At 55.8% G+C, this 24,706-nt stretch overlaps 2 protein-coding genes across 2 annotated transcripts in view; both read right to left on the bottom strand.

Moving 5' to 3' along the window:
* Window positions 1-24,706, bottom strand: part of BAIAP2 (BAR/IMD domain containing adaptor protein 2) — a 318,844-nt gene that overhangs the window by 210,795 nt on the left and 83,343 nt on the right. The gene's annotated exons all lie outside the window — the stretch shown is intronic.
* Window positions 1-24,706, bottom strand: part of RPTOR (regulatory associated protein of MTOR complex 1) — a 425,447-nt gene that overhangs the window by 59,859 nt on the left and 340,882 nt on the right. Inside the window, exons 18-21 of the mRNA XM_050764125.1 lie at window positions 16,657-16,774; window positions 15,618-15,758; window positions 14,441-14,599; window positions 1,708-1,826 (exon numbers count right to left, since the gene is read on the bottom strand). Of these exons, the coding sequence (XP_050620082.1) occupies window positions 1,708-1,826; window positions 14,441-14,599; window positions 15,618-15,758; window positions 16,657-16,774 (537 nt within the window). The remainder of the gene's footprint in view (window positions 1-1,707; window positions 1,827-14,440; window positions 14,600-15,617; window positions 15,759-16,656; window positions 16,775-24,706) is intronic.

Genomic DNA, 24,706 nt, shown 5'->3' on the forward strand with positions numbered 1-24,706 from the left:
CAATGAGAGGGGAGACTCGATAGCTCACTTGGAAAAAGCAATGGACGACGACGGAAAGCCGTGGCTCCTCAACCCTGCAGACCCTGGCAGTGAGTGACACCCAAGTCAACTCCGCAGCGGGGTCGGATGAAGACGGAGAACACCGCGGAGGCTGCAAGAGTGTGGCCTTTCCCTGCATTCTTCTTGCAACATTTCTGTAAGCTTTTGAAGTTTTATCAAAAAGTCACAAAAAATGTTTTAAGTGCTATAATGAGTGACTTCTAATTCCATGTAAATCATCCAACTTCCATAAGCAACTAGAAAACCAGGAAAAATACTGTAAACAGTTGTTTTCGGACACTGGGTGCTAGGTGTCGCAGGCTTGTGATCCCTGGGAGAAGGGAAATGAACAGCTGCCCTGTGTCCAGCTTGCGCGTGGTTTCAGGCAGTCCCAGGCCACAGCGCAGAGAGGTGAGTCCAGCGCTTTCAGGGAACAGGAGACAGAGACTGGGGCTCCAGGGAGGCTGAGGTGGTGAGAATTTGCAGGACAGAGCACTGGAGAGGGGAAAGCTTCCAAGGTCTGCAGGGGAGGCCCCCAGAGTCTTTGACTAAGTACTCATCTGCTCATGGCAGAGTGACAACCCACGAGGCACAGAAAACACAGCGGGAAGGTGGTAGACCAAACGCCCAGAGCGCACAAAAGGGACTGAGAAGAGTTTACAGTCCCCAAAGAGAAAGGACTAAAATCAATGACCTCTGCTTCTACCTTAAGAAACTAGGATGAGAAGAGCAAATTAAACTCAAAGTAAGCAGAAGAAAGCAAGCTTTACTGATGAAAGCATCAATCAATAAAATGGAAAATGGCCAAACAACAGAGAAAAACCAATGAAACCAAAAGCTGATTCTTTGAAAAGTTTCCTTTAGCTAGATCGGCCATGAATAAGAAACCATTAGCTAGAAGGGTTTTGAATGAGTCAAAAATCACTGCTGTCAGAAATGGAAGAAAAGTCTGGGTGTGGTGGCTCATGCCTGTAATCCCAGCACTTCCGGAGGCCAAGACAGCAGGATCACTTGAACTGAGGAGTTAGAGACCAGCTTGGGCAACACATTGAGACCCTGTCTCTAAAAAAAATTTAAAAATTAGCCGGGTGTGGTGGTGTGCACCTGCAGTCCCAGCTACTTCTAAAGCTGAGGTGGGAGGATTGCTTGAGCCCAGGAGTTGGAGGCTACCGTGAGCCGTGATCAGGTCCTTGCATTCTAGTCTGGACAGAGTGAGACTCTGTCTTAAAAAAAAAACAGGAGCGGTGGCTCACGCTTGTAATCCCAACACTTTGGGAGGCTGAGGCAGGAGGATCCCTTGAACCCAGGAGTTCAAGACCAGCCTGAGCAACACAGGCAGACTCTATCTCTTATAAATAATTAAGAAAGAAAAAAAAATGGAAGAAGGGCCAGCACTGTAGCTCACCCAGACATCAGAGGATCCTGAAAAATAATGGCAGTCCTCAGTCCTCCCCTAATTGCCTTGACAGGGGTCAGTAAATCCGGCGCCCTGCCCACACGGGAGCGGCACAGGCAGTGTTCAGGGTGTACTGTACATCTCCAGATTCAAGACGTTTGCTGAAGCTCGCTTTGTTTATTTTCTAAACCGTGGCGTGGACCCGGGCACGCCTGGGGTTCCTCGCGTGCACTCATAACCGAGAATCAGCAGCGGGAGCGCCCGGCACGTACCTTATAGGCGATGCTGTTGAGCACTTTCATGGCCACGTCTGAGACCTCTGGATAGGGGTCAGCAGCCAGGTGCAGCAGGACTCTCCAAATCTGAGTGTAAACGCTATTAAAGGAAACTCCTAAGAGAGAAATGGGAGAGGTTTTAGCAGACAGTAGCTGCCAATGAGGCTCCTAAGGCAGCTGCATTTTCTGAAACCCTAACCCTGGTATCAGAAGCATTGCTTTAAAGAGTGGAGGTTACAGGAAGCCCCCATGTTGTTATTCTGGCAATGGGTCCTGAGAGTCAAGAATCCTAGCTGATCACGAGGCTTGATCACATGGATTCATCTTCTGAGGCTGAATCTTTCTAAAAGGAAAACTGCATTGGAAAGGGTGTAACTTTCCTTGAAATGCCTCAGCAGATCGGAGGGCACGACCACACCCCTGGAGGAGCGTCTGATGTCACGTCCTAGATTTCCAGGAGCCTCCTCGGCCCACGGGTAGTGGTGCATGTGGCCTGGACGTCTGCACCGCACCAAGTTCAGCACGTGCTGCTGTGCACTGTGACCCAGAGAACACTTCCCGCCCACCTCCACGCGCCTCCTGCCCACCTCCACGCGCTGGCCCTGTCCACCTCCACGCGCCTCCTGCCCACCTCCACGCGCTGGCCCTGTCCACCTCCACGCGCCTCCTGCCCACCTCCACGCGCTGGCCCTGTCCACCTCCACGCGCCTCCTGCCCACCTCCACGCGCTGGCCCTGTCCACCTCCACGCGCCTCCTGCCCACCTCCGCGCTGGCCCTTATCTGAGATGCTGGGACTACACGAAAGGTTGATGTGCTGTGACTTCTGTCCCTAAGCCTCTCTCGACTCACCCGACACTTGATACATGTTCCTGTGCTGTTCGCTCGGATACAAATACAGACAAGGCAGGACCCAGCAGGGACTCAGACTCGTTCATAAATAACAACAGTGAGTGGTGGGCACGGAGGGAAGCACTGAGGCTTTGTCAGTGCGGCTGCTCGGTCCTATTTAATTCCCCAGCAATCCTACAGGCGGGTATCACCCCCAGCATCACCGAGGAAGGTGAGGCCCAGAGGATGAAGGATGTGAACGCGCACCCATCTGACCTTTGAGCCATGCCCCATCCACAACACCGCACAGCCTCAGAGAGACGCAGGAAGGAGCAAGAGTGACTCCTCCTGTTGGCAGTGGGCTAGGAGGTGAAGGGCGGGAAGGCCCAGCAGAAGAGGCACGAAGGAGCTGGGCTTTAAGCGGAAGCAGGATCATTCTCTGGGCAAAGGAGGGTTGGAGCGAGGGTGGGTAGCACAAACAAGATCTAAGACATTGAACAATAAAACGCAGAGGTGATGGGGACGTGGAGCCTTGGGGGATACTCGACAGAAGCCTGCAGGAGCAAATCAGAGATTGTGGGGAGAGGGCCGTGAGCACTTGGAAACCAGAAGGGAGGGGCAGGCACTGACTGCTGGGCTTCCGGCGCAGTCAGCATTGGCTGAGGCTAGGGAGGAGGCTGATGGAGCAGGCATCGCGGAACTGGTGTCCATGCCACGCTGGACCCAGAGAGGCGGAGAAGGGAAGCAGCAATCCTGGTAGAGGCAGCAGGTCCAGCAAGGGTTGGGCTGAGGACCGGAGGCACTGAGTGTGGAGGGCAGAGCGGGGCCAGGTGGTGCCTCCCCTGCCTGCAGGCACCAGGAGTGCCAGTTTCCTGCCAGGCTTTGCCCCGGAGGCTGAGGCAGGCAGGGCCCTGCCCTTGGCACTGGGAGTTGAAAAGGGATCCAGCCACCATAGAACTCCATCTTCTTTCTTTTTTTTTTTTTTTTTTTTTTTTTTTTTTTGAGACAGAGTCTTGCTCTGTGCCCCAGGCTGGAGTGCAGTGGCGCGATCTCGGCTCACTGCAAGCTCCGCCTCCCGGGTTCACGCCATTCTCCTGCCTCAGCCTCCGGAGTAGCTGGGACTACAGGCGCCCGCCACCTCGCCCGGCTAATTTTCTTGTATTTTTAGTAGAGACGGGGTTTCACCATGTTAGCCAGGATGGTCTCGATCTCCTGACCTCGTGATCCGCCCGTCTCGGCCTCCCAAAGTGCTGGGATTACAGGCTTGAGCCACCGCGCCCGGCCTCTTCTTTCTTTTTGGGGAAGCTGGACAATTTGCTGAGAAGCAAGTGCCTGTTCATTAGAGAGTCAAAGGATTTCGAGTGAGGTGTGATTCCAGGCCACCCGACTGTTGGCGAAAGAGCTTAGGCATCGAAAGCCAGTGGAGGAGCTCGTCTCACTGCGTGAACATGCTGCGCACGTGGAGTGGGCTCTGCACGGCCCGGTCAATCCACGGAGATGGAGGTGGGGTGCGAAAGTCAATGTGTGCGTGGGTTCTGCAGATGCCTGTGGCCACCTATGGCTTCCGTTCAGCGAGCCCGAGATGGGCTCTCCTTCAGCTCCACGTACGGAGGGCCGGTGTCTGCCCCTGCTGCACGCCCCCACCGTGAGTGCAGAGGTCAGGGAAGCCCCATGCCCGTGGCTCCTGAAGAGGCCACCACGAGGAGTGCGTGTTGCAGTGAGTAAGCGTCTCCAGGACTGAGCCGTGTGGAATCAAGAGCTCAGCTGCCATCTAGGTCACGCTGTGCCGCTGTGCTGCCCGTGCTGGAGTGAATCATGAGAGGCTGGGACCTTTTCTGAGAGCTGACATGTCTCACCCCACAGGGCAAGTTTACAGCCTTCAACCAAAGGAAGCATTCTTCCCAGGGACACGTCCCCCGCAGGTCTTGCCCATGCACATATGCACCTGGCAGGCGGTCCCTGTGCTTGAGCCTCGCACCCAGGAGGTGGCAGTGGGGACGTCTTGGGAGTCTAGGGCCCAAGCACACCTGGACTTCGGTGCCACAGTGCCACGCAGATGCACCTTCTGCTCAACCGTGGTCCTGCACCACGTGCACTGGGACAGAACCGAAGCCTTCCAGCTCAGGTCGCACAGCTCTGCAACAGCCGTGTGGATTCACAAGCAAGTCTCAGAAATGTAAAATCGGTCCAGACTCCGTGGGCACACTCCCTAGACTCTTCTCTATCCCAGCGGATGCCGGCTCCTAGGAACTGCTCCATGCAACACAAGGACATCGGCGATGGCTGTGTCCTCAGTTTTTTTAAAGAGTGGGCGGGTGGGCTAGGAGATGTGGCTTTGAATTCGCCCCCGCAACAGGCCCTGGTGAGGAGGAGATGTGGCCTCACTGGAGAAGTTTGCTTCCGCCTGGCTCCATGACACTCTCCACCGTGGGTGACAGCATGGCCCCACAAGATGCCTATTGATGACTGCCTGCCTGAGACCCACTCCCCTTGATTATTCTGGGGTCCTGGGATCCCCACAGCTGAGTAAGGCATCGAAGCAGCTCCCTGCGAGGCTCAGCTGCCAGGTGAAGGGGCTGTGAGGGGCAGCTGGCCTTATATGAGAACGCTCCTCACAAGGCCCGGGGGCAGGGAGCAGGCTACTGCGAAGAGGAGGGCACTGGGCACACCCGGAACCCAGGGCTGGCGTGGCAGGAGGCCCCCTGCTCCCGGCTGCCCTGACAGAGTGCGAGGAGGGTGCAGGCTGGTGGCTGCTTGAGCATCACCCATGATGTGGGAGCCACAGACGTGGGCACCGGAGTCTAGGTCAGGGCTCCACAGGACACTCCAGGAAAGGACCTTGGCACTGTGCGAGGCACTGCCGGGGCAGGGGGATGAGATGGATTAGCTGCTCCTGTCACCTAATTTTTAAAAACAGATTTTTATTACGGTTGGCCCTCTACATCCATGGATTCAACCAACCACAGATAGAAAATATTTGAAAACAAAACAAAAAGTAATACACATTAAAAAAAAAAAACACAGAAAAAAAAAAACAACAAAAAAAACAAGAAAGCATAACCACTGCTGACACACTGTGCTGGATTTGGTATTCTGAGGAATCTGGAGACAATTCAAGCATGGTGGGGGACGTGTGTGGGGGACGCAAAGCTGTCACACCTTTCCTAGCAGGACTGAGCGTCGTGGGCCCCGGGTCCTTGGGATCCTGGAGTCCCCCACGCGTACTGAGGGACGACGCTATTGCTGTTGACCTTCGTGCAGATTTCAACTTATATCAAAGTCGAAATACTGTTTGTGACTCAACAGGGGGGAAAAAAATCTAATTTTTGCCAGTCTGTTTGCGACAGTGGATTTTATAACTATGTACTAGTAAAAAATATGACGCTGTGATCATGGAACTGCTGTCTTTATTTCACGTCTTTCCTTGGTTTGGCCACAGTCTTCTCTCAGGCTCTGTTATATGAACTGTCCTGTTGTAAAATCTGCCGGTCCCCAAAACAGACCGCAGAGACCTTCCCATCGGATTCGAGTCCACCAGGAAGGAGGTGGGGCTGCCCGGGTCCTGCCCTGCAGGGAGTCAGGGACCGGGGGTGTTGAGCTTAGAAAGGGCCCCTGCTGGCACTCACAAAACTCCCTGTAAGCACGGAGAACCTATTTTCATGTCTAGACTAAAAGTAATAAAAGATCATAACGAATGGTTTTAGAAGTTATTTTTCAGCGCAATGGCCACAGCTTTCCAAATAGCATACAAGGCAGGGAAATTGACTCAGAGCTCTGGCCAGCTGAATCCCAGCAGCTCCAGGTCTGGCGGAGCAGCTCAGAGAAGAGGTTCCCGCAGGCGACAGCTGCCAGCCGCCAGCCGCCACCCCAAGGCTGAGGGGTCGGCAGAGCAGGTTGTGCCCTCCAATGTGCTCACTCAGTCTGTGGTGGCCAAGACCCTCTGCCATCCTGGGGAACCAGTGTCTCAGGCCAAAGGCTTCTGCAGCCGCCCCTTTCTTGTGACCCCTTCTGTCCCTGAGTGCCCAAGGGTAACTCCTGTCCCCTCAGGGGCTGCACCCACGACTCGGTGTGGCTGTTACGAGAATCAAGCTGACCAGCTGCTCTGCCGTCCCCTCCTCCTGGGCCGGCCAGAGCTGTGGGCCCTGCAGCTGCCCACAGGGAAAATGCAGCACCTCCCGGGCCGGGTGAGCGGCGCGTCTGCATCGTCTTCTCAGCGTGCTCAATACCCCTATGAGACAAACTTAGTAATGGCCTTTAGTTAAGGACTTTTGCCCAAAAACATAATCCTGAAGCACTGGAAACCTGTTGTTCATTTTCTCACCACTGTCTTCTGACGAAAGTAAATCCGGTTTCTGGGTTGTGAAGCCTTCCTTCCGAACCCGCACAGTTCCTTTGGCAACAACCCTGCTTAGCTTTCTTTTGGTTGAGCAAGCACCAGGCTTTTCTTCTGCAAAGGCAGAAACCAGTACCTTCTCTACCCTGAAACCCAGGCCTCGAGGCCTGGCCAGAACTCCCTAGTGGGGGTCTCTGGAGCTGCACGCAGGGCTCGTAACGAGCCCTGGAAAAAAGGAAGGAAACTAGTTCTAGGTACTCAAGAAGGTGAGGTGGGAAGATTGCTTGAGCCCAGAAGTTCGAGGCCAGCCTGGGCAACATAGTGAGACCCTGTCTTTAAGAAACATTAAAAAAATAAATGAAGGGAGAAGCAATTGCTATGGCCTGTCCTGTAAACACCAGTGAAGCAGCAGTGCAACCGGCCAGTGTGTGCGGCTGAGAGGCCTGGGGAGGCCTGGAGTGCAGGGGCCGCCCCTGTTCTGTGGCCTCCCAGGAGCCGGGCAGTGCCCCAGTTTCCAGGCTCGGGTCTCCGGGCTCCTCTGTTCTCCAAGGGCAGTAGTTCTGGCTCCCAGATTCTGAACGAAGTAGAGGGGTCAGGACTGGACACCAGTTCTCCCGCAGAATCTCGTGTTCAGGTGTGGAGAGCACAGGCAGCCTGCGGGGCTCTGGCTCTGCCGCTGGCCGGGGCCCCCAGCTCCTCCTCTGGCTCTGCTGCTGGCCGGGCCCCCAGCTCCTCCTCTGGCTCTGCCGCTGGCCGGGCCCCCAGCTCCTCCTCTGGGTGAGTAGGGCACTTCCCACAGCCACACCAGGGCCAGCTCCACACTCCGCGGGGCTGCACTCCTTTCTCACCCTCCCCTCCCTTGCATTAGTCCATCCTGGATCCATTTCTATGGTAACACATTTTCAAAACTGTAAGAAATGTCACCGTATTTATCAGAGTCGTGAAAACCGGTCCTGTCTAGCCCAGGCCTCTGATCTGTGTCCCCACCAGTGCTCTAGGGATGAGGCTTTCTGTGGGAAGAGCACTCTCAGGCCACCAGAGCAGAATTAACTCTCGCCTCGTCTCTCAGCACGGGTGTGCCTGGACTCTGGCCGTGACGCAGGGTTTCGGGAGGGAAGGCGGGTGGAGCACATGGCGGCGTGGTCCCCCATGGGACTGCACTCTAGCTGGCAGCCGGGGCTGGATGGACGAGCGTGGGGGTGATGTGGTGTGGGGCCACATGCATGCGTGTCTGGGGGTGAGGAGGGCACCTCAGGCTGGGTCCCAGGACGTGTGGACACAGGCCACAGACCCTCTCCAGCCGTCCTTCTGTCCTGAGCAGCTCCACAGCCCCTCGTGGGCGTCAGGAACACAGATGAGTGCAGAGGGCAAACGCATGGGCTGGGGGCCGGGACAGGTGAGGCCTGTGTCCACATGTCCATGCGTTAGCAAGGAACAACTTTATAGGACTGTGGTGGTAACAATGGTGACATCATGCTTTGATGTGCTGGGTCAGGCACCTACATGGGGATCCTGGCGGTGGGCCAGGGAACCTCCCAGCAAGACCACCTGGCTCTGAGCTGCACAGATGGCAGAGGGGCTGGGCCAGGGGCTGCAGGCAGGTGCGGTGGAACAGCTGCTGCTGAGATGGCGGGCGAGGGGGCTGAAGGAAGGCCTTGAATATCAGGCAACGGTTTGGCCTCTACAGAAAATGCGGTTTTAATGAAGGCTTCACCTGGAGGGTAGTGAGGAGCTGGCATGAGAGAGGGCCTGCCCAGTTGTGGTCTGTACAGAGCAAGACCCAGGGCAATGAGGCCTGATGGGATGGGGGCACTGGAAACAGGAGGGATTGATAGGGGATTCTTGTGGATGTGAGGTCAGAGGAAGGGCTGAGTGAGAAATAAGCAGGATGGAGACATCAAACAAGATTCTAGAACCTGAGACAGTGCTGAGACCTGGGTTCCCATTTAGTTTCACAAACATTTATCCTGCCCCACCAGGGGCCAGGCACTGCTGGGGGCGGGAACCTGGGCTCCATCAGTGATCGAAGGAAGCCAAGTACCAGCCAAGGGGCTTCACTGCCACAGAGGAGACGGGAAACGCGTGACCGAGGGTGCAACAATGCAAGTGCTCTGGGGAAGGCAGAGCGGGGAGGGCGCTGGCGATGGGGCTTCTGGGGGGCCGGGAAAGATGGGGAGACATGGACGCTCCAGGTTGCCATGGTTCTGAAAGCCTCTGCAATCTTCAATGAAAGGGCCTCAAGAGATTGCAGTTCTTTGGCTGAAATGAAAGAAATTGGCTGGAAACAGGGAAGTGCTGCGCGTAATGGGGTTCTGTGCAGGTGATGAATTCTGAACGCTTAGGTAAGCACGGTGGTTTCCAGGTAGCGTAAGCGACACCTTCCTGAATATGAATGAGGCTGGCTTCACGGGGGTGACTTTGTTTCTCTCCTTCCTAAACTCCAGCTCATTGTGAAACTCTTCCCTGTCAAATTTCCTAAGATTTGAATGACACACGAATAAAACTCAGTCTTCTCCAGTAAAAAAAAAAAAGTCAGGAATCAGACTGTGTAAGAAGGATGGTGGAATGGGGACTCCAGCTCCTTCGAGAAGACAGAAGAGAAAGAAGGGGCAGAGGAGAAGACTCATGGAGGCCAAGCCCCTGTCCTGGCCCCAAGCTGCCGTGTGCTTTCCGTCTGGGTGACCCTCAGATGACACTGATTCTTCGCCCTGTACTCCACCGAGACTAGTACCGAGGATAACAGCGGCATTCACTCATCACAGACAAGAGCTAAGTTTCACACAGGAGCTGGGCGGGGTCCCCGCGGTCCCTCTCGCCTGTGGACAGCACCCAGGGCCTCAGGCATGGCCCGTGCACAGTAAACACCAGCCTCAGCAAGTTAAGCCACCTGGAAACTCCACAGTTGTGAACTTTCTGCAGCCTTCACCAGCAGAAGGGGAGATGCCCACGTGGTATCCAAAATGCCCAGGGGGAAAGGGAGGTGCAGTGGGCATGGGGACCTGCAGACAGAAGCTCTCAGTGGTGGCATGGTGACCCAGCGCTATACCGCCTGGCTTGAGCTCCCTGGACCAATAAAAGGTGCAGTTCTGCATGCTTGCAGGCCAGGTGCAACTTTTTATTTTGATTCTTACTTGATGGCCAGATACGTGTGAGCGGAGGGATGAGAGTGAACTGAGAACGCCATAGAGCACGGGCTGGGCAGGGCGGTGGGGCAACCAGGCCCTTGGCAGACGGTCACCAGGTGAGCACCGAGGGGTGATGCCGCTGTAGCTTCCTGTGAAAGAGGAAGGCCAGCCGGGTGTGGTGGCTCATGCCTGTAATCCCAGCACTTTGGGAGGCCGAGGCAGGCGGATCACCTGAGGTTGGAAGTTCGAGACCAGCCTGACCAACATGGAGAAACCTTGTCTCTACTAAAAATACAAAATTAGCCAGGTATGTTGGCATGTGCCTGTAATCCCAGCTACTTGGGAGGCTGAGGCAGGAGAATCGCTTGAACCTGGGAGGCGGAGGTTGCAGTGAGCAGAGATCACGCCATTAAACTCTAGCCGGGGCGACAAGGGCAAAACTCCGTCTCAAAAAAAAAAAAAAGAAGAAGAAGAAGGCCACAGCGAGCACACAGCCCCAGGAGAGCCACAGTGGAAGCAGGGAGACCCGGGAGGGAGCTGCGACCACCAGGCCAAAGAGCAGCTGGCTCAGGTGGCTGCAAGGTGGGGAGGAGACCGGCCACAGATGCCCTGCCGAGAGAAGGATGCGTGGGGATACAAAGAGGAGTCTCTGACTCCTGGCCAGGAGTCAACCTGAGTAAACGCCGGTCCCCTCGGCCACAGAGGGAGGACACGTGCTCCTGCAGGGAGGGGAAGGAGATGCCCAGAGCCGATGGTACCAGCTTCAACACAGGTGGCGCTGGGTTTGCCTGTTCTGCACTTTTGTGCCCCAATGTGCACAGTGGGGGCACAGTCAAAATATGTGGCCAATATGTGGAAGAGTCTCAAGCCCTCTGTCTGACTCACAGGAGTGTCCTCAGAGGAGCGTCCCTGCAGGCTGGGGTGCGGGCAGGGTGTGCTCTGCTCTCAGGCTCTCTGAGCTGAACTCGGCCTTGTTCTTCTATGGCCTGTGTATGGTTCTTACACTTTTTTTTTTTTTTTTTTTGAGACGGAGTCTCGCTCTGTCGCCCAGGCTGGAGTGCAGTGGCGCAATCTCAGCTCACTGCAAGCTCCGCCTCCCGGGTTCACGCCATTCTCCGGCCTCAGCCTCCCGAGTAGCTGGGACTACAGGCGCCCGCCACTGCGCCCGGCTAATTTTTTCTATTTTTAGTAGAGACGGGGTTTCACCATGGTCTCGATCTGCTGACCTTGCGATCCGCCCGCCTCGGCCTTCCAAAGTGCTGGGATTACAGGCGTGAGCCACCGGGCCCGGCCGGTTCTTACACTTTTTAGGTGGTTGAAAAAAAATCAAAGGAACAATATTTTGTGATGTGAAGTTATGCAAAATTCAAACTTCAGTCCACATGGTTACGTAGCAACATGGCCAAGTTCATTCACTCACACGCGGTCTCTGGCTACTTTTGCACCACAATGGCAGTGCTGGGGAAGTGCCAAGGGGCAGTCCCACCTGCAAAGCTCTTTCATAGGAAGACTGCAGACTCCTGCTCTAACCTACACGTGACGGCAGGGAGCTACCACCTCGACCTCGGTGAGCATGAACTAACCTGCTGGAGGCGCTAGAGAGGTACTCACAGGAGCTGTGGCCGGGGCCAGGGGAAAGGTGTAATCAAAACAGAATACTATGAATTTACACTTTCTAGTACTTAAAAAAATATTTAAAATACCTTTTTACATTGCAGATTTATAAGTAGAATTTCTGCAGACAGGTTTTAAAAGACACTTGTAGGCTAGCCTGGAAACCTAACCACTATATATAACAATTCTATTTAAAAAGTGTATTCCAGTTCAAAACAAACATCTTACAAGTGATTTTAGAATATATTTCATTGGTGACTTGGCAATACCTCGATTTATACTCTAATATACAGTGTCAACTCTGCGCTCTCTGGGTGCTTGGCATATTTTAGCAGACAACCAAAGCTGCAACGTTATTTCTCAATGAAAATTAACAAGTTGGTCTGTCTGGGCTAAGCTGGCGTGTCTGGGTTGTTGTGTAGTGAACCTTTCAGTTCTCCATACCCTGGAGGGCATGGTGCAAGCTCTGGACTCATTCTATCCAGAGGTGCTCAAGGCAGCAGCTGGCCAAAGCCGGGAGCACACCCACAGGCTTGCCCGGTGGGAACTGCCTTGGCGGATGCCCTGTGTCTGTTTCAGGTCTTTAGGCTCCCATGTGCTGCTGTCATTGTGGCCGGACTGCCGTCCCCGGGAACCACAAGGGAAGTAGAAAGAGAGCTTGAAGCTGAACTCAAGTGAAAAGCCCATCATCAAAGCTCGGCAGGGGGAGCCAGACGGCCGGGGGAGCGAGACGGCCGGGGGAGCGGGCGGGATGGGGAGACGGCGGGGGGAGTGGGCCAGGGGAAGACGGCGGTGGCGGGGGTCCCGCAGACCTGAACACACACATTAGGAAGGAAGGAAAACTCAAAGTTAATGAGCTATTTTTATTTTGCACTTGAGAACTGAAACAGGACAAGAGGGTGATCCTAGAGAAAACAGAAGAAAGGAAACAAAATAAAGTACTGGAATAGAAAAATAAAGATAAAATAATGCAGTAAATTCACAAAGCCTAAGTTAGAACTTGAAGACACTAAAGAAATGAACAAATATCTTAGAGGATTCATCAATAAAAAGAGGAAAAGGCAAATAAACAACAATAGGAATAAAAGGGGACACATCTAAAGAGACAGCAGATTGGGAATGACAGAGCAGCTGGAACAATAAAGAGACTAGAGACTCATGAGAATACTGCAGACAGCCTCAAGGGAAAGAATGAGAATACTTAGCTGGATTGAATAAAATCCTAGAAAAATAAAAGTTTTTGAAGCTAGCTTCAGAAGAAATAGAGAGTGTAAATAATCCTATCAGCATTGAAGAAATGGAATACAGAATTCAAACCCACCCTCACAACGTCACACTAGCCCAGACAGCTCGGGGCAAATTCAGGGGAGGCTTCTCGGAAGGTGCTGCCGGATGGGGGCTCTGAATGAGAGGGGAGCGGTACCATATGCCCGAGAAGAGCTTCCCCACCGAAGCCCAGGCTGGGGGCCGCGAGTGCCGGGGCCCAGCAGAGCTGGGTGCAGCGAGTGAGGGGTGTGTCGGACGTGGGGCTCCATGGTGGCAGGGGCTGAATTCTGAGTTTGCTAATTAAAAAAAGGAACAAAAAGGAAGAAGAAACTAGAACCAGCCTCACAGTGCCCCGACAGGAGAATGGATAATGGAGTCACGGCAGATAGCAGAGGTGAAGGAACAAAACCTAGATGACTATCAAAGATACAGATTGAAGTCAGAGCCAAACGGGTTTTGCAGGCCACGCATTGTGTGACGGCGCCAACAGGAGGTAAAAGCCTCTAAGTGGGTACCACGTATGTGCCAGGGCTCATGGCCAGAAAGGGAAAGGATGACGTCACCAGAGGGAATGGGACCGGGGTGGGCTCTGGGGCTCGACCTCTGTAATTCCTTAAGCTGGGAATACAACACACACACACACACACACACACACACACACACACACACACACACGCAAGTCTCTGTAAATTTTTACATGGCTAAAATGTTCCTTAATATGAAAAAAACTCAAGTGAAGCCGGTAAGCCATTCTGGATAGTCAGAACAAGAGGAGAGGAGGCTCGTTTGGTTAAGCCCTAAATCTGTTACCAGCAGTGTGAAGATGAACACAGCTACACAATAAGAAAACACAGTGAATTCCTGCTTCTCCTGCTTTACATCAGCAATCCTGGTGGTAGAACCCAGGCATACACCATTCATGGCAGAACAAGAGAAGAATCCGACCCTTCCATCAGATTTCCATTTCCAGGCAGTGCTGCGTCCAGCTGCTGGGATGGAGGGAAAGTTCTGTAGAGATTCCGCAGATGGGCAGGGCGGGGATGACAGCCCCCAGTCTCGACCGCAGGGCCCTCTGCCGCTCACTGCGGACACTCCGTGTGGGGGCCAATCTGGGCACTAGAGGATGTGAGCAGCTTCCTGGCCTCACCAACTAGGGCAAGGAGCACCCCTACTGTGCCCTAGTTGCACCTGCGGGCAAACCCAGCCCCGGTTGAGAAGCACTGCTCTGCATCACCAGGGTGTCCAGCACCCATGAAGAACGCTCATCCATCTACGGAAGAAAGATGGAAGGTTCTGGCAGCCTTCCCACCCGGCCAAGCTAGCCAGCTCCCATGGCTCCGGAGCGGCCTGTAAAATACCATCCCATCACAACAGTGATTTCAACTTTCCCGCTTCCCCCAGCAAAATATCCTCACGTCCTCGCAGTCCAGCTGACTTTTATTCTTTCTTTTGAACAGATAGCTTCGACACCCACTGCCCTATGCAGACACAGGTTGGTGCTGCTCTGTGTGGGGAGGAGACCCTCGGGGCCTCTCGGAAGCAGAAAGGGGCACGCGGACTCACCGATGAGGGAGTTGAGGGAGGAGTAGGAGCTGGCGCGGCGCATCTTGTCGATGGTCTCGAAGGACAGGATGTGCTCCTCATTCTCGGGGCTGCCCAGGGTACTGCTGGCACTGCTGCTGGTGCTGAGGTTTCCAGGGGAGAACGCCACCGCGCCGCCGGCTGCCCGAGACACAGTGGGGTCAGTGGGGTGCTCCCGGGACCCTCCTTTTGGTCTTAAAGTTAATGGCATGACTGAGATATGTATTTTCTTCTAAATAAAGCTCAGCACACCCAGGCACAAACACACCCTGGTACATACACACCCTAGCACACACACCCTGGTATACACACACCCTGGTACACACACCCTGGCGCACATTATACCCTGGTACACACACCCTGGCGCGCACACACCCTGGTAAACACACCCTGGTACACACACCCTGGCATACACACACCCTGGTACACACACTGTGGTACACACACACCCTGGCACACACACACCCTGGCGCACACACACCCTGGCGCACACACACCCTGGTACACCCTGGTACACACACCCTGGCGCACACACCCTGGCACACACACACCCTGGTACACACACCCTGGTACACCCTGGTACACACACCCTGGCATACACACACCCTGACGCACACACACCCTGGTACACACACCCTGAAACACACACACCCTGGCGCACACACACCCCGGTGCACACACACACCCTGGTACACACACACTGGTACACACACACCCTGGTACACACACACTGGCACACACACACCCTGGTACACACACACCCTGGTACACACACACCCTGGCACACACACACCCTGGTGCACACATAGGCACAGGAACTCACTGATCTCCCTGGGAACCAAGCTCCACACCCACAGACTGGGGCAGGGCACGGCCCTCCAAGGAGCCGCCGCTTCGCCTGCGACTGCAATTGAGCTCTGCACTGGTAACGTGCCCGCTGGCTGTTCTGGGGACTGGCCTACGCCTCCTTGCCATGCTCACGTCTGGAAGGGTGACTCCAGACGAGGACAGCTGGCTTATCACCATGTTGCCAGATGCAACTTCAGGGCATGCACTTAGAGAAGGGGCAGGGGCAGAGTGATTCTTGCTCAGATAAAAAGTTTTGGAAAATACAACCCCAATCTCTCCCAATCCAAGAACCCAGTTTCCAGGATCTTACATTCCTCTGTCAAGCTCAGGTTCTGCAAAGATTTGTTGAGGCTCCTGGCTGTGGCGACAGCACGGATGTTTCCATAGGAGCTCACGGAACGAAGTCTGGGGGTGCACGGGCTGTCTCGCACTGGGGTCAGACTCCCTCCCTCTGGGAAAGAAGGAGAAAGACAAGTTACGATGGGCTTCCAGGCGCAGGCCGGCGTGTCTTCTGACACTCAGCAGCTGGGACACTCGGTGACGGCAGCTGCTACCTGTACTGGAACGAATGTGAACGCAGGAGCTGCGCAGCTCAGGGAGACTCAGACGTGAGTGGAGGCTCTGCGGGATGGCACTGGACAAACAACAACCGCTTGTCGCTCTGTGGATATTAAATTACAAAAGACAACAGGGGAGAGGCTGGTGGCTGCGGCCTGTCCAAGTGCACACAAGGTGCATGGTGACGTGGGCCATGAGCCGTTCCCCGGGAAGCCGCAGCAGAGCAATGGCCGGCCGCACTCAGTCTGGCTCACCCTTCTCCCTTCCTGGGCTTCCTATAAGCAGTGAGGCTTCACTGTTGATGACAAGCCTCTGCATGGCAGAGACGGCTGTGTGGTAGGGGAGGGGCTGCCAGCAGCGATGAGATAGGAACTGTACTCTCCAGTCAAAACGACACGTGTGAGAAAGGACTCGACATGACTCACCGAGCCACGGAGCCAACAGCAGTGTGATGAAATGACTCATGGCAGGAAGGCGGCCCCTGCGCTTTTCTGCAAAGCTCCTATTGCAGAAGTTTGTCATACTTCAAGGTTTCTGTGAGTTTAATTTCCAAAAAGGGTAAAAAGAAAGGAAAAATGTAAGAGGGTCAGTGTGGCCCTCTTTCCTGTCCTTTCGAATCTGATGGGTGCCTAAAAAGATGAGAAACACAGGGACCCCTTGCGGAGGGATCTGGGAAACCCGAGCTTAGACTCTGCGAGAGTCAGCAAGTGGCCAGCAGTCCTGAGAGTGGGCCAGGCCTGCGCTAGAACCGCCAGGCCAGGTGCTCAGCGGGTTCACAGGAGACGCCGTACCTGTGGTTGCTGGAGAAGGCAAGGGGTAGTTCTTCTCCTCTTCTATGAACTGCAGGGCCACAGTGCAGAAATTGCTTTCGTACTGAACCACGAGATGACTCAGAGCCACCACCAGCTCCTGCCGAGAGGGAGACGGGACAATAACACTCACTGGGGCCAGAAGATGACTGAGGGCAGCAGTGAGACGTGAGTCACCCACAGAAAAGAAAGGTTAAGACAAAAGCGTGCTGTCAGCGTCAGAAAAAGGGACCATCCCTTTTCGAACCCAGAAGCCTTGAACAGCAGTGCCGTGGAGATGGCAGGCCACCGGCTCACGGGGGAAGCCCAGAACGCCTGCCAGGATCCTCACCACCGCTAGCTGCGCACGACGCATGGGGGTCTCATAAGGACACGGTGAGTCACAGACTCCAGGCGGGGAAAGGTAGGAAGCCTCACAGCCTCTCGCTTACGGTCACCACTGGGACCCCGGCTGAAAACGCCGCTTTAGATCACACCCGACGGCTGGCGGCCTTTCTGAATCTGAGCACCCCAGGGCCGAGCGCAGCGGACAAGCTGAAGCCTGCTCTTTTCAACACACGTGAAACTTTTACTGGAAGACGTTTCTAGTCCCTAAGAGGGAATGGGAAAAGTTGTGGAACTAAAACATCATCTTTAGGCCCAAATGCCTTGGTCCAGGGAAACAGACACAATTTGCCTCTGTTTTAGGACGGTTCAGTGCTGTGACAGGAACAGCTGGAGATCCTAGAAGTCACTGGGAAACAGAAGGGGGATGTAGGTTTAAAAAACAGAAGGAATGCTTTTTTCCCTACGACAACTTTCTCTGCCTTTTTTTTCTACAAAGAAAAAAGATGGATTCTTAGCAGAAAGCCAAGTGCTGCGAGAGGACCCCTTGCTCGTTGTGTGATGCTCCCGTCTCCGCAGCGGCAGGATGAGCGGGCTCTGGATGGGCGCCCATCAGGGACCAGGGTCTTCTCGTGGCCGCCCACTCTCCGTCTACACGCTCTCTGTCCATGCACTCTCCCACCCCAGCTTTACACGCCCTGGGCTTCCTCCTGTCGTGCTTTGTGGTTTCCCTGATGCTGGCCCCTCACTCTCCTAGCTCCAGGCTGGCTGTCCAGCTGTCGGCTCTTCACCTGCACCCCAAACTCTCCCTGGCCTGTGAACTGTGGGCACCGTCTACTTTCCATTCAGCCTGCAGCGCCCTCTTGATTTGCGCCCATGGAACTGCAAGTCTCGCACTGCTCAGAACGGAGCCCTGGCATCACCCTCCACTTGCCCCTCCCGCCCTGCTGGGCACCAAGGGCCGTGGCCCAGTGTGCGTCTTCACCGCCATGGCCCACACCCGGTTCTGGTGCTCATCTCCAACTGCCTAAGCCACTGTCCCAGGCTCCCGGACAAACCACAGAACCCCTGCTGCCTTCCCTGTGCAAGAGGAGTGAGGCACTGCCCAGACGGGGCCTCCGACAAAGCGAACTGGGCCCCTTCCAGAGAAGATCAAGGCTGCACCTGTCTTCAGAAAGTACCGATTTTTTCCCTTTCCTTCTGACATCAGGTGAGAAAAGCCAGAGCTGGGCCCTGGCATGGATTAACGTGCACCAAGGTGGTGGGCCTTTCGATTCGGGGAGGTCAACAGGGGCCACGTCCATTATTCAAGGGGAACGTCCAGAGAGCACTCACTCCCGAACACACATCCTGCTGCATACGGGGGCCTCGCTCGGAGCCGCACATCCTGCTGCAGATGGTGGGCCTTGCTCTGGAGGCTGCTGCCTGGCACACAGCAAAGACTTTTCCCTTTGCGTCAGACCCTTCCTGCCCTTCCTGAATGGAGCTGGGCTCTGACAGCAAGACACACAGGCACCGGCCTTCTTTGGGATATTCGTGCAGAACCCATCAGAGGGTCTGGCAGAGGGGCTCAGCCAGGGGTGTGGGAGCTCCCCTCTCTCTCAGCTTTTGCAAGATGATCTTGGCTGGTGTTGCCACGTGACCCCTTCCCCCTGGGGGCTCCCCAGCAGCACACAGATGGGGAGGCCACATTAGTGGCCATGGGCTCCACACTGACCAGCCTTCCAAGGTCCTCTGACCAGTCGCTTGTCAAAGCCATGGTCTGTCTTCCTGATCCCTGGCTGGGGCTGAGCAGCCTCCCTCGAAGGGGCAGCTTCGCCTGGACTCACACTTTCACCTGTCAGCTCAGCCCTTCCTGTCGGCTCCCCACCTTCGGAGTCCATGCGTGCTCCTAGAACCTGCTCCTTCACGGCTGGCCCCTTCAGTGAGGAGCAAGTCTACTCTTCTGTTGCTCAGACCCAAACCCCCGGGGCTCCCTGTCTTCCTCTTTTCTCTACCCTCTCCACCTGCGAGCAAGTGCTGTGAGCTCTGCGTTCAAAGTGCGCGTCTCTTCCTCCCTGCACCACCCCTGCAGCTGGGCGAGCGGCCCTTCTATCTGGGCAGACAAAGGCAAGGTCCTGCCTCCAAACCCCTCCAGGCCGCTGATCACGAACAACAAGGCTTGTGCGTGGCTGGGCCACCTGCCCCACTGCCCTCCTGGCCTCTTGTACCCACGCCCTCTGATGGGTATGCCCCCTGCTCTGGGCCCCTCCCTGTGGCAAGGCCTCCCTATGCCCCTAGCCCCATCCATACTAGCTCTGCTCAGCTGCCACCCCGGCCTACCACCCTCATACCCAGCCCCTCCCCCAGCTCCAGGAACACTTTCTTGAGAGAAGAGCTAGGGTTAGTGCCCTGCGGGGTCACTGAGGCCCAAGCCGGCCCAGCACGCAGCACGTGCCTGACAAGTGTGTTCTGGGTGAGTGCAGCCCTCCCTGCAGGGGCGAAGTCTGTAACACATGGGTTACTTTCTAACTGTGAACTGGTGCCAGGACTCAAGGACATCTTGCTTGGGCACATGCCCTGCCCCGCTGGGGACCCACACACCTCCCGGTGTTGACACAGCTGGACTGACCGTGGGCTGCCGGCCCACCTAGCCTCCGCCCCTTGCCCACCTGCCCTGAGGGCCACCCACTCCACATCTCCAACAACATGGCACCGGGCGGCTAATATTTGTCTTGTGACCTGTGCTCAGGCATCATAAAACTCAGCTCCTGTGACCACGGCAGGCCTAAGCAGCGTCCTGGGAAGCATCCTGGGAGGCCAAGGCCTGGGATTACAGAGTGGATCCCGTGAGCCCAGGAATTTGAGGCCAGCCTGGGCAACACAGCGAGACCCCATCTCTACAAAAAAGAAAAAAATTAGCCCAGTATGGTGGCACACGCCTGTAGTCCCAGCTACTCAGGAGGCTGAGGTGGGAGGATCGCTTGAGCCCGGGAGGCAGAGGTTGCAGTGAGCCGAGATTGTGCCACTGTATTCCAATCCGGGTGACAGAGACTCTGTTTCAAAATAAAATAAAACAAATAAAATAAAATAGTATCCAAACAGTCCCTATTTCCTCCTGAGTCCATGACAGGGAGTAAGCCCTGATCCAAGCCCTGCTGGGCCCGTCCCTGTGTGTGGCTCCCGCCCAGCCCGGCCCCGCAGAGGCTGGGGTGACACTGGGGGATCTAGCCCCACACTCCTGGCCTGGCCCTTCTTGACGAGGGAGGAGTGGCTGCTGACTGCAGGTTTTGTGCTTCACAGACAAGCTGAAGTTCAAAATAATTTGGGGGGCTAAGTTGAATTTGCTGACTTTTAAATTTTGTCAAGTAAGCTCATTAAACAAGACAAACAAACTTTGGGAGGCCGAGACGGGCGGATCACGAGGTCAGGAGATCGAGACCATCCTGGCTAACACGGTGAAACCCCGTCTCTACTAAAAAAAAATACGAAAAACTAGCCGGGCGAGGTGGCGGGCGCCTGTAGTCCCAGCTACTCGGGAGGCTGAGGCAGGAGAATGGCATGAACCCGGGAGGCGGAGCTTGCAGTGAGCTGAGATCCGGCCACTGCGCTCCAGCCTGGGCGACAGAGCGAGACTGTGTCTCAAAAAAAAAAAAAAAAAAAACAAGACAAACAAAACCTACTTGGCTGTCACGGTCACCCCACACAGGAGAGGACGCTTCCATTACTATCAAAAAGGAGGATGGTTGCCATGATCACCCCACACAGGAGAGGACGCTTATATTATTATTAAAAAGGAGGATGGCTGTCACGGTCACCCCACACAGGAGAGGACGCTTATATCATTATTAAAAAGGAGGGTGGCTGTCACCTTTTTGGTACCCAGTACACATTGCTTCTATGGAAGAGCAGCAGTGACACCCTCCTCCCTCTCGCCCCGGAGGGCGGCAGGAGCTGCTCAGCCAGGCCGGCTCCCCGACCCCAGCCCCACAGCGGGCTCAGGACAGGCCCTGAGGAGAGGCTGCGAGAAGGGGGTTGGCTCCATACCTGCCAGGCTCCTTGCTGCTTGTGCCCGTGCCCAAGTCCCCTGCAGAGCACCGTGCCCACGGTGGTTGGCAAACAGGAGAGGAAACCAGCTGTGATGCGGCAGGACTCCATGACGAGGACGGAGGCGCACCCCCGGAGCTGGCACCCCCAGAGCTGGTGCACCCCCTGAGTAGGCCACTCCCCGAGTCAGCACAACCCAGAGTCGGTGCACCCCCCGAGTCGGCACACCCCCCAAGTCGGCACACCCCAGAGTCGGCGCACCCTCTGAGTCGGCCACCCCCCCGAGTCGGCACAACCCAGAGTCGGTGCATCCCCCGAGTCAGTGCACCCCCCGAGTTGGCACACCCCACAGTCCGTGCACCCCCTGAGTCGGCACACCCCAGAGTCAGTGCACCCCTGGAGTCGGTGCACCCCAAGTTGGCACACCCCCTAAGTTGGCGCACCCGAGTCGGTGCACCCCGAGTCAGCACACCCCAGAGTCGGTGCACCCCCCGAGTCGGTGCACCCCCCAAGTTGGCACACCCCACAGTCCGTGCACCCGAGTCAGCACACCCCAGAGTCGTTGCACCCCTGGAGTCGGTGCATCCCCTGAGTTGGCACACTCCGAGTCAGTGCACCCGATTCGGTGCACCCCCTGAGTCGGTGCACCCCCTTAGTCGGCACACCCCAGAGTCGGTGCACCCCCCGAGTTGGCACACTTCACAGTCTGTGCACCCCGAGTCGGCACACCCCAGAGTCGGCGCACCCCTGGAGTTGGTGCACCCTGAGTTGGCATACCCCGAGTTGGCGCACCCGAGTTGGTGCACCCCCTGAGTCGGCACAGCCCCTGAATTGGCGCACCCGAGTCAGTGCACCCCCTGAGTCGGCACACCCCAGAGTCAGTGCACCCCCGGAGTCGGTGGATCCCCTAAGTTGGCACACCCCCCGAGTCGGCACACCCCAGAGTCAGTGCACCCCTGGAGTCGGTGCACCCCGAGTTGGCACACCCCCCGAGTCAGCACACCCCAGAGTTGGTGCACCCCCCGAGTCGGCACACCCCAGAGTTAGTGCACCCCTGGAGTTGGCACAGTCCCCGTCGGCACCGTCCCCAGAGTCAGCGCACCCCCTCAGAGTCAGTGCACCCCCGGAGTCTGCGTGCCAGTGCAGCCTGCTTGGGGAGGCCTCCTGGTCACACGTGAGTGATGGTGTCTTTCTCTGACTCCTCACTACCCTTCCTCCCTCCAGACATCACCCTGCCAGCTGAGGTTATCAGCTTTGTTTGCTGCTTCTCCTGCTAGAACGCAAACCCCCTGAAGCCGGGAAGCATCTCAAGTGCCTGACGTGGTACCCAGCGAGGGGCAGACACCAGAAAAATATTTGCTGCAAGAGTGAACCCTGTTAGATTTGTAAGAATAGAGCACTTATTGAAGGCACATTCTTGACAGCTGGAGCCTGGCACTCACAGCTCCTGCCTTCAGCCTCACCCCACTGCCCCTCCTGCCTGCTCAATGGTCCGGCCACGTGGAAGGAAGGTGGCCTTGAGCCCCTCCATCTTCCCCACGCCTGAGTCTCTGGCCACTCAGAAGAGGGGTGGCCCTGAGCCTCTCCATCTTCCCCATGCTTAGGCCTCCGCACACGCTCCTCCCACTTATCCAGCCCCTCCTGGGTGACGACTCACCCTCCATAACCAGGTAAGAGCTGCCCCTCCACAAAAGCCTCTGCCTACCCCCTTCCCGCTCAGATGCAAGCACAGGTCCAGCTCTCAGGAGCTCCAGAGCACTCCAGGCAGCACTTCTCCACAAGGCTCTGGTGTAATGACTGTATCTGTATCTGTCTCTTTGATTAGACTGCATGCTCCTGGAGGGCAGGGGCTGTCATCCCCCTCCACACGCCCTGCCCAGCGCCCCCGAGGCAGCTGTTTCCCGGTCGGCAGCACCTCCTCTGAACCCCATGGTGTCCTCGCAGGCCACATCTCCAGGATGCAGGTTCAGCAGGTGGCCGTGCAGGCGAGTGAATGCCGAACCACTCCCAGTGGAGGGTGAGTTTCATCTCAGTGCCCCAGCAGCCAGGACCACACCACGGGACACAACCCGGGACGGCCAGCCAGCCACAAGATGGCTCTTGGGGAACGCCTCACAGCTAACGCCCTCTCTATTTTCACATTGTTTTTGTAAAGAAGAAACAAAGCTTTCCTTACTTTAAAAAGAATTTTAACAGACAAACCGTTGATTTGCTGCTTTGATCAGTGATGTCCACCAAAGGTGATTTGCTGTGGGAAAAAGAATTCGGCAGGGGCCGAGAGAGGCCAGGTTCAGAAGCCCGGCCATGAGGAGAACGTGAAGATAACAAAGTCAGAACCAACAGAAAAGGCTCGCCAGAATCTCACTTCATATTTTCAAGATTTCAGTAGAAAATGTAGCATCCTAATGACTTGGGCTAATTCTAGAAGGGAACACACGATAGAACGTGCCTCTCCACGCTTCGTCTGTCTGAGGGAAACCGGGCCAGATCACGTCCCTCCCAAGTAAAGTGGCAGCATCTGCTCCCCCAACAAACAATCCCCAGCCCCTGGTCCACGGCCCGTCTCCTGATAGAGCCCATCTCCAAGAGAGAGCCACACACAGCCCGCACAGGAACGCGCGAGGTCCTGATAGAGCCCATCTCCAAGAGAGAGTCACGCACAGCCCGCACAGGAACGCGCGAGGTCCTGATAGAGCCCATCTCCAAGAGAGAGCCACGCACAGCCCGCACAGGAACGCGCGAGGTCCTGATAGAGCCCATCTCCAAGAGAGAGTCACGCACAGCCCGCACAGGAACGCGCGAGGGGAGACACAGACTCCCCGCCCAGAAAGCAGCTCTGTGCTCCGGCTGTCGGATGAGTTCTCTGCAAGAGCAGCCTTCGATCTCACCAGCAAAGGAGATCGGGAAACCAGTGTCTTCCTAAACGCCCCTTTTGCGCTGGGGTGGGTGGGGGAATTTGAGGGTGTGTGGAACCAACTTTTTCTAGGGGTGTGAAACCTTGGACAATTATCAGTGATGTTTCTACATTTAAACAGGTGAGTAAGTTTTCAAGTTTATAAAACTGTTTTGGCCGGGCACAGCCACTCACGCCTGTAATCCCAGCACTTGGGAGGTCGAGGTGGGCGGATCAGATCAGGAGATCGAGACCATCCTGGCTAACATGGTGAAACCCCGTCTCTACTAAAAAATACAAAAAAAACTAGCCGGGCGAGGTGGCGGGTGCCTGTAGTCCCAGCTACTCGGGAGGCTGAGGCAGGAGAATGGCGTGAACCCGGGAGGCGGAGCTTGCAGTGAGCTGAGATCCGGCCACTGCACTCCAGCCTGGGCGACAGAGCGAGACTCCGTCTCAAAAAAACAAACCAAACCAAACCAAAAGTGCTGACATACGTGGGGTGTGGGGGGACCCAGTCCACAAACCTTCCCGCCACCTGTGGGCGGCTGCGTCTCTTTGGAACCGCAGTGGTGCCTGTGTGTGTTGCTCCCAGGCAGGAAGGAGATTACTACACAAGCTGCCGGGAGGCGCGACCTACTAAATGCCTTTACATGAAGCAAACACACGGGTGTCTGGTAAAGAAACGCATTTTGGAGAGAATGAAACATGTAAAGATCTGCTCTCGAAATGATACACAGTGGAAACTGAGTGCTCCCTGCTGCGGTCAGGGCCACACGGGCTTGGCCCCAG

The sequence above is a fragment of the Macaca thibetana genome, chromosome 16, assembly GCF_024542745.1.
Source record: "Macaca thibetana thibetana isolate TM-01 chromosome 16, ASM2454274v1, whole genome shotgun sequence".
In the NCBI taxonomy this organism is placed as follows: Eukaryota; Metazoa; Chordata; class Mammalia; order Primates; family Cercopithecidae; genus Macaca; species Macaca thibetana.